The 10,488-nt window shown below is 34.9% G+C and overlaps 1 protein-coding gene across 6 annotated transcripts; it reads right to left on the reverse strand.

Annotated features, from left to right (window-relative positions):
• Positions 1–2,175: 2,175 nt before the first annotated feature.
• Positions 2,176–10,488, reverse strand: LOC121974427 (WD repeat-containing protein 26 homolog). Of its 6 annotated transcripts, none has more exons than XM_042525488.1 (5): positions 10,177–10,488; positions 8,337–9,240; positions 7,941–8,042; positions 4,551–5,186; positions 2,176–2,586 (listed from the first exon to the last, which is right to left on the reverse strand). In XM_042525488.1, the coding sequence occupies exons 2-5, from the start codon at positions 9,129–9,131 to the stop codon at positions 2,365–2,367; spliced, it is 1,755 nt and encodes a 584-aa protein (XP_042381422.1). In that variant the 5' UTR covers positions 9,132–9,240; positions 10,177–10,488; the 3' UTR covers positions 2,176–2,364. The 6 variants fall into 6 exon arrangements, with proteins under 6 accessions (XP_042381422.1, XP_042381420.1, XP_042381421.1 ...); XM_042525486.1 differs by having other exon boundaries at positions 10,173–10,488; XM_042525487.1 differs by having other exon boundaries at positions 10,150–10,488.

Raw genomic sequence — 10,488 nt, forward strand, 5'->3', positions numbered from 1 at the left:
GAAGAACTATAGTTCTAATGATCAAATATTTCTTTCATTTTTTTTCAAAGTTCTTGTGTTTTTTTTTTACAATGAGACACTAAACTTTCAATTCATCATGAAGATGATGATGAAGGAAAATAATTGATATTGCACGATCATGTAGGAATTCATTGTTTCCTTTTTTTTTTTTTTTTTATGTATATCCTAAGCTCTTAGAGACCAAGTGGATCTCAGTATCCAAAATCCATTACAAATATTTTTTTTATAATTAAGTAAAGTGTTTGAAATTCAAACTTTGTGGTATTTATCATAGCACCCATAAAAGAAAATTAAGAAAATAATTAGAATAATATCATTTATAAAATCAAAATGTGTTAAGATTTGAAGCAATCAAATATTTATATTAACATAAAATATTATAGCAATAAAAATTAAAAGGAAGCAAACATTAAACAAGCAGGTCATAATATGATCAAAACATATTATATTGCCATAGTTATGAAATAATCAAATATTTATATCTACACAAAAATATTACAGCAACAAAAATTAAAAGGAAACAAAAGCTAAATAAGCATGTCATAATAAGATCAAAACAAATATATATTTCAATATTCTTTAGAAATATTAATATATCTTATATCTTTAATTAAAATTCTTCAAGAATATTGATATTATTATTCGATTATCAATATTCTTTGGGAACATTAATATTGATAAATCTTAGACTTTTATATTTTAAATTATAAATCTATCAATAAATCAATATAAATTCCTATTGTGCTACTTCAGAAGTATCAACATAGAATTAAAAATTATATTTCTTAAGAAGTATCAATATAAATTTTGGATTGTACTATTTCGAGAGCATAATATTAAATCTAAATAATGTTCTATTTAGGAGCATTAATATAAAATTAAAAGTTCTTAGCATCAATCTAAATTTAGAATTTGTGCTACTTCAATAACATAATTATTAAATGGAAACATTTACTACTTCCTTCAAGAGTATTAATATAAAACTAAAACTAAAAATTTGTGCTATTTTGAGAACATCTATATAAAAACTAAGAGTAAGAATATTTATAAATTCATATCTTAAAGAGGGCTTATGTTGATAGCGTATTATAAGTTAGTAAGTAGAAGAAGAGAGAATTATCTTATTCAATCGTTCTATCAAACATGCCTAATTATATATTTATAGGATAGGTAGAGTAGTCCAGAAATAAAAAAATATAATAATACAACAATCAAATCAATCATATATTATAATAGTTTTCATAGTTGAGACTATTGTAGTTCTAAACAACGTGAGGAATTTAATTTAAATATTTTATGATAGAGATGATGATTTTATGTATTTTTTTTCCATTATTAGAGGCTGTATTTGGATCATTACTCTAATTATTAGGTTAATTTTAATTTGAGTTGTTTAATATATCAATTATTTTGGCTGATATCTCAAAAATTGATATAGACTGAAGACTTGGATACTGGATTAACAAAAATAAATAAATAAATATCTGAAAAAAGATAAATATTATTTAACACCAAATATTATTTAAAATGGGATAAGAAATACTTTTTTTTTAAAATAGCAAAAAATAGCAGTTTGCTTATGTAACTACTGGTAATTTCTTCTAAATCCGAAGAAAAAATTCTCCAAATTTAATGGAAAATATAACATCCGATCCAAAATAATTTGGAAAATTTAATATCCAATCCAAAATGAAGAAGGATAGAATATATTTTATAAACCTAATTAAATAGTCAAATATGAGATTTTTAGATTCAAATATGCTGACGGATTTGATAAAATCATATTCATACCGGGCTTAAATACCTGATTTAATAATATATATATATACATATATAATAAAAAAATCTATCTTTCCCTTCACCCTCAGCCCATTTGTGTGTTTCATTTTTTTCTAATCCTCCAATGGATCGATATGATACAAGATCCAATGGAAATGAGGATAGATATAATAAACGGAAATAGAGACAAAAGATCCAACTCATTTTCATCCCTAATAACTACCTCAACAAACTAAAACTTAGAAATATGTATCCCTCTAGGAAGGATGAACATAACATTCATCACCTTACCAATGGGCATTAGAGTATGTTTGGACTTGAGGAAAGTAATTTCCAAGAAAATGGCATCTTCAAAAGAGGCAAACGAACTGTGGATACGTCTGGAGCTTCGTCTTGTTTCAATTAACGAAATCACCTTACAAATTAAAATAGTCATTGGATCTTCATGTCAGCAAATAGCAACTGTACCGTTACAAAGGCGAGTGCTATCGATGCCAAGAGGGGAAGGATTTACAAACAATGCATTTAGTCGAGGATCAGAACTTGATTGGTTTCATCTTTTGCTCATTTACTGTTTCCATTGCACTGGTGAACAATCCCATTGCTGTGCTTCTGCTTGTGCTTCCGGTTAACCTTGCTTAATCCCCAGATGCGAATTGTGTGATCGTCGCTGGCGGATGCGAGCATGTGTGGATTTGTCGGGTTCCAGCTAACACAGTTGACGGTGCCGGAATGTCCAGCGAGAGCTTCCACGAGATCTCCGGAACCTCTGTGCCATATATATACCTGATAATAAAAAAGCAACAGAAACAAATAAACCACCTGAGCCTAATACACAATACCAAAAATCGTTCAAAAATAATCAAATTTCATGAGTTCATATTTATTGTTTCTATTATCTAGCAAGTAATAAGTTACTTTGCTAGCACAAATTTTATTTACAAGTTTAAGATTAAGACACGCAAACAGATTAGAGCAAAAAGAGCAATTTTCCATCATTGAAATAGATCCAATTTTTTTTTCTTATTCATAGGTTTAATAGCTAAGCAGTTAATAATGAGGATGACCTATCATATTTATGTGCATGTTGGGGGGGTGAGCACACTTCTATGCCATTTTCATATGGATCCGAAGCTCAATAAGAGGGAAATGCAACAGAAGATATTTGAATTCAGATATTATTATGAGATTAATATGATTCTCATTTCCAATCAGCTTTAGAACAGAAAATAAAAGGCTAAAAGAAAGCTTTTGAGTAAACCTTTTTTGCTTACCACCATTTCTTCAATGACCTGCCGAAAACAAGACATCGAGAACAATCTTAACAAAGAATTAGAAAGTAGAACGTCAATAAGATGTTTTTATACTTCAGATACACAGAACAGATGGATATATGTTCCCTAAAAACAATGAGTCAATTGCATTGTTCCTACCTTCCCAACACTTACACATGGCTTGTTAGGTGCATGTGATCTAAACAGCTCCATATAAATTCTATTTCAATATTTCTTAATTGTTTGATCCAACTTTTTTATGAGAATATAATGCCACTCTTAGCATACAAAACATACAGCAGTGGCATTAGACATTTAGGTAATTGAAGTATCAGAACAATATTATTGCACATCTAGTTGAGAAGGTCACTCATCGTCAAATTGGACATTGTAGCTCAATCTAGCAAAGTGCTCTTGATCGTGTTAGTCAAACTCAGGTATGAAGAATTTTGACACGGGAATGAATCTGTGTCAAACAAATGGTTTTTTTTTTCCTTCAAAATTTGGAGACACAAGGATTTGACAAAAAAGAGTCTAAATTTATCATACAAGTATGGAGATACAACAATAATATAGCTAAACTAAACATATTAACTTAATCTATTTAATAATTTATAATACACAAATTACTAGATGGGATGCATATTATAACTCAGTTAATAAAAAATAAATTTATTTATTTAATAAACCCCTTATTCCCTTATAAGATATCTAACTTATATAGCCTATTATTAAGTTCTAAGATATAGAATAAGATAGAAGTTGGGTTATACTAATTATAAATTTATGCTATATAATATAAGACTTTACATTGTAAGTGATAAGATATATTATCTTACACGAGATAATAAGTTATATTGTATCAGTTATAAGCTGAAATATAACTTATGTTATATGTTTTATAAACATAATTTTACGGTGATCTTCTGCCTCGGACACGATCACGTTCTTCTCCCTCTCTATGTAATGCCACCCTCCACAAGCAATTCTGCTGCTACACAATCATTCCTGCACAACGCAAGCCTCCCATGTGATGCTCCTCCCCTCCCTCCCCAATGTGACAATCTGTCTGCCAGGAGGTAAATTTCATAAACCATGTCTCCTTCTTCCTCCCACTTTCTATTTCTTCTTCCATAGATGACTCTGGCTCATATGACTCATTTTATATACCCATACCCGTGTCGTCTCATGTCAACATGGATATGGGAGTAACGGTAAGTCTGAGTAATATAGCTTTTAATTTCCAAATTGTGAATGCACTCTGATCACACAGTGAAAATCTAGTTCTATAATACAAATCATTTTGTAGTTTATCCTACAAGAGAAATATAGGGCAAGCAAAAAGTACCAATAGCAGGGAGTAAGTGAAAAAAAAAAATAAACCAGAGGACCCATAGAGACCCTATGTTCTAGTTCAAACTAATAGATAGTACAATTTTATCAGCATTCAATTTTTTTTTTATGATGGATGCATACCTGTGAATCTTCACTTCCACTAGCAATAAAAGCTTGCTCAAACCCTCCAAAACAAGACCTTATCACGAAACGGCAGCGTTTGTGACCTTTGTATCTAGTAACAAGTTTTGGCTCATCTTTTATGCTCCACATGTGAATCTCCTGATTTATAAGATTTATGAGTAAGAAGTTATCATCCTTTGATAGAGAGAATGAAGTAATTGTTTGCTCTTCTTCTATCAATTTCTCATTTTTTGTTCCCCTTTCTAGCACCAAGATTGCTGTTTCTTTGCATAAAGTTATAAAATGTCTACCATCATTTGAGACCACAACATCAGAGGTTTTACTCATTCGCTGCCCTTTCCAAGAGTCCACTTCTTTTCCATCCAAATCATAGAAACAAATAGTCTTATCAGTAACAACACAAAATAGTCGTTTTCCATCTGGGAACCAACCACAAGATATCAGACCAACACCAATACCAAGCTTTTCATAGACGTAAAGGCATTCACCAGAGTAAACATCCCAGAGCCTCACAACCTCTTCCAGTCCACAAGTTAGAAGTCGACTGTCATCAGGGCTCCAAGCAACCATTAGGACAGGCTCCTCATGACCAATTAGTCGGTGCTTCAGAGTGAATTCTCCATTTTCATGAACCTAATGTGGTAATGACATACAGTAATTACTACAAGACAGAGTAAATATCAACAATGGAAATACAAAGTTATCTTTAACCGATTAGACAAAGGGAACCAATCTTTCTGAAATTGAACAAAATTTTATAAGATCGATTGGAGAACATTGGGAAATTAGATGCCATCTACAAATATGAAAGTGAATTTTCTAGAGGATCACTAGTATGGAATTGCCTGCTAATCAAAGCAGGATAGAAATACAGTATTGCTAAAGTGCAGTTATTTTAAGATTTTTTAGAAGGACCTACTTGTCCTTTTAGCAATTAACCTAAACAAAATGAGTACATATAAATTATTTTAAGCACATATAATGAGTACATTAAAACTTCAAGGTTAGCATGGAGATTCCAGAGCCTTTACAAAGACTTTTTGCATTTTCAAGATTGCATAGGTGATCCGGTGGTAAAGAAGGGGGGGGTACAAAGACTTTTTGCGTTTTCAAGATTGCATAGGTGATCCGGTGGTAAAGAAAGAGGGGGGGGGGGGCCGTCCGGCAGGAGGTCAACACCCTGTAGGCGCCCGACCGGACAAATCACCTCCCCGATCGACGGAAAGCCAACTCGGCATCTCGACAGATCGGCTCGACTCGGGCCCGAGCTCCTAACGCCCGGCGAATGACTAGCACGGCTTAACAGCAGGGGACGAAGGCTGAGTGGTTTTCGTCTCGACCGAACGGGAACCATGGCCACTAAGGTTCTCCCGTTCATACGAGCAGCGCTAGGTCCTTCGTATGATTGGCTGAGCAGATGTCCCGCTCGGCCAACCGCGACGTTAGCCGAGCGGTTATTTTGTCTGGCTTGGTATGAGACAAAAGGGGTAGGTAACTCTATCTTCCTCGAGATAAGTGTTGCCGACAGGCACCATGGTAGGCAACCGGATCAGACAGAGAATCGTATGACGGAAATTTCCACTGTCACGTCAGGGATATGCTCGCGCTATTGAGGTATGGCGTCAGACACGCTTTTTTGACACACTCATTACAGGTATGCTTTGAGAAGTGTGCACGTCTTGGTAAACGTGCACACGCCTTCAGAGAACCCTATATAAGGACCCCCAGACTCCAACGGAGGTATGTGCTATTCATTACTGTAGCTACAGTTCTCGTCACTCTCTTTTTCTTGCCGCCAGGAGCTGACTTGAGCGTCGGAGAATCGTCGCTGGGAACCCCTTCCCGGCTCGGTTTTGTGTTTGCAGGTTCTCGCCGGAGGCCTACGTCACTCAGAGAGCACGCAGGGTCAACGAGAGCGCCATGTCCCATCGACTCAGCACTCGGACAGGATCAATAGGCAATCTAAAAGCTTTATTGGGACTTGTTTAAACCCTCAAGATAGTATTGTGAGTACTCTAAAGAGTGTGCCACCCAACTTTAACCAAGTTGTTAAGCAAATCACCCAACTCCTAAAAGTCCTTCGACGTCTTGAAAAAAGTCCCATGCATAAGTTGACTTTTTTTCAAAACATAAAAATTTTGAACATCTGTAGCTATTCAAGCACTATTGTGTTACTAGGCAAATAACCAACACATTTGAGAAACAAATCATGAAATTCAATTTGTTGACAATTAGAGGAAATGGCTAGGACAATCAAAGTTGATGTGCCAAAGTTTTATGGTAGATTTGATCAAATGTATATATTAACTTATTGGATAGTATGGATAATTATTTCAGCAGTGAGACATGATAGACATTTAAAGGATAAAATTTGCAAGGATGAAAACTTACAATGTCGACTAGGAAAATTAGTGAATTGTTCTTTACTGCATCTACATCACAAAGAATCCCTAGATTCATTAACTTATCTATCTTAAGTTCTCTCCAATAGTAGAAACAAACCAAATTTTGCTTTGCTAAATGATGTACCAAGGGTAACTATTGTGTTGCAAGGCAAATAACCAACACATTTGAGAAACAAATCATGAAATTCAATTTGTCGGCAATTAGAGGAAATGGCTAGGACAATCAAAGTTGATGTGCCAAACTTTAGTGGTAGATTTGATCAAATGTATATATTAACTTATCAGATAGTATGGATAATTATTTCAGCAGTGAGACGTGATAGACATTTAAAGGATAAAATTTATAAGGATGAAAACTTACAATATCGACCAGGAAAATTAGTGAATTGTTCCTTACTGCATCTACATCACAAAGAATCCCTAGATTCATTAACTTATCTATCTTAAGTTCTCTCCAATAGCTGAAACAAACCAAATTTTGCTTTGCTAAATGATGTACCAAGGGTGAAGTGGAACAGTACAACTAATACAATAGTTGTGTAAATTATAACATGTAATGAAAAAAAAACCATATTACATCTAGAAAGAAGATATAAATTTTTTAACTTGTTTCCTTATTCATGGAGAGAAAAATGGTAAGATCCAATCAATTCAGTGAGATACAGAGCTCCAAACATTAGAAAATGCTGGTACTTTTCAAGCCAAAAACACAATCCAAAAGTCACAGCTCAGTCAATCAGTTAACTCCTACTAAACTAATATCTATGGTTTTATGTTAAGAATAGAGGGCAAGCCAAGGCGGTTTTTGCCACTTGCTCAATATGCACAGGCTACTCAAAAGAAGGAAAAAAAAAAACCCCAGCAGTTTGTTTCACCATTAAGCACATGATGATTCTAGAAAGAAGTAAATACCGACTATAGTGATTTAGTAGAAACTGTACAAAGAGACAAACTAAGGAAATCAAATTCTAAAAAAATGTACCTCCCATATAATTGCAGATTTATCACTTGATGATGATGCTAAATACTTTCCTTGGTTGGAGAACTGTAAGAACCATACTTCATCATGATGTTCCTGTAATATCTGCCATAATGAGGAAAAAATGGTTGAGAGAGACATAAATAGTAGGACTGATTTAAATAATTAGATTATTTATCAATTGAGATATTGTCAAAAGATCCAACTATTCACACACACACACACACACACACAGCTAATATATTAATGCAAATCTAACTCTGAGCAACAAAAAACCTAGCTTCAAAAAAATAAAATATGAATGAATGTATAAGACAAGTAGAGTTCGACTTCAGAGATTAGTGTATCTAAGTGCAAGGAATCAAACATATAAATAGCATGCTACTATACACTTCCAACCTGGGTTGTTTGAGAAGGTAATTGGTACTTTCCGCACTGATGATCGGTGTACAATGAAAGACAACCTTCAACAGAGTTATGGAAATAACAAGCTTCTCTTTGAACATTAAGAGCCTGTTCAACCAAGTGCTCCAACCTCCTCTCAGGTATCATTATCGATGGAGGAAGTAATTTCTGCAGCTCATCTAGCAGCCTCATTCGTAAGTCTGAAATATTTGTTCCCACGTTGGCAAACCCAAGTGAGATACGCTGCGAAGGAGATATAACGCAACTGGAAAGATTGTGCACCCGCTTTTTGTTAATGCTAAGTGGAGAGATCTCATTTCTTAATGTTTGTAATGCTTCCATTACCTTATTGTTCTCCAAAAGTTCAAAGAACTTCTGCTCCAAAATCAAAAAGGAAGCAGACTTCAAAATATTTTCATCATCAACCCCTATTTTATGCAATGTGATCATGCTTTCATCCCAGTTTCCATCAAGAACTTGCTTCTGAAAGAGGTTCACAACAGAAGAGTGCAATGGTATTCCTGACTCTTCTTCCAGAACTGCTCCACTTCTCTCGTAACCAAGAGAATAGAGGGCTTTGGTAATAATTCTCACAAATTCAACTTTCTTAATGACTCCTTTAGAACCAATGATGTCTTCTCTCCCTTGGGATGGTAAAGGCCTGGCCATTTGGCCTCCCCAAGGACTGATATACGCTAAAACTGATGAAGTATTCGAAAGTCTATCCAAATCTACTGAGGATGCTTTAACACGTTTTGATGGTGGTTCATTATCTTCTACACCTCCCATGAAATGCCAGAATTAGCCCATAAAGATATAGTTGAATAAGTTATAAACTGAACACAAGATTCATTCAATTGTTGTAGAATGGTATTGAGTCCAATATGTAAACAAATTCCTGCATATAAAAAAGAAGAATTTCAATATTCCTAAAACCTAAGAAACTAGTGTAACTAAAACGCTCTCATCTACAAAACTAACAGTATGAATTCTGATAGGAACAAAACTCGGCTAACAACATAAACTTTATGCTTTCTTGAACACAGCACATGAATATAACTTAGGTGAAGTCCCAACATGAGTTAGCCAACATGAGAATCACCGAATGTGATAAGATGTAATTTTGACAGCTGAAAGGGATAGATGATTAGAAGTGGACTGCAGCTTGAACAGATCTTCCAGTATTGATTGTTCCCTTTTCTTTATTGATTGCTAGGTATGATTATCAATAATTCATAAGGTATGTTCGATACTGGTTAGCTTGTCCAAGATATGTTAAGAAGAATAGGCATGTTAAGAATTCCCTACTAAAACTAATATGTAGCACAGTTCACTCAGCTATACACATTGAACATGCTGTCACAGTGATCAGAAAGCAAATTCTTGTCTAGTAGTTATCTTAAGTTGACAGTTGCGCCAGAACAAGGAACATACAACACTCCAGAGGAACACATGGACAATAGAATGTTATGAGACAATGAGCCCTTCAAATAGACTTATCTGAAACAATAGGGAAGTAGTTCAAAGCAAGCAATTAGCACGGATCTCCTCTACAACACTTCACCTAAACATCAAAGAAGAAGACAATCCGTAACCCCTAGGCAAATTCAACAAGCAACAACTAAAAATTTTCCTAAAAGCATCAACTCTCTTTCCTCCGTCAAAATTTCTATAATCAAGGGACTATCGCCGATAACTAGAACAATCTGCGGTTCAAGAATCATCAGTAAATTAACATGGCAGCGCAGAGTAACAAAGGGCTCAAAAACCTAGATCAGCAGCATAAACCAAAGCCTCCAAACCAAACCAATATTTCGGAGGATCCTGGACCTACGGCAGGGAGGCGGAATCTTCCAAGCAAAGACCCAATCAAACACCGACTTAGAGGTGGAAAGAGGCGAAAACCCTCAATCCAAGGCCGGGATCGGTCTGTCGAGCTCGATTGCAGCCCTAGACGCCTCAGGTATCAAGCAAGGAAGCTCGAGAAGACCCAAAGAGGTGGCGGCGGCGGTACTGGCAGAGAATTGGGCCCAAATTGGTCAGCGGTTCGACAAACCGTGGAAGCAAAGCCAAGAGGAAGCAAAATGGGAGAGATAGATGAGGGTGAGAGATAAAAAAAAATGGTATTTATAGGGAAGGGTGAGGA

The sequence above is a fragment of the Zingiber officinale genome, chromosome 4B (genome assembly GCF_018446385.1).
Source record: "Zingiber officinale cultivar Zhangliang chromosome 4B, Zo_v1.1, whole genome shotgun sequence".
NCBI lineage: Eukaryota > Viridiplantae > Streptophyta > Magnoliopsida > Zingiberales > Zingiberaceae > Zingiber > Zingiber officinale.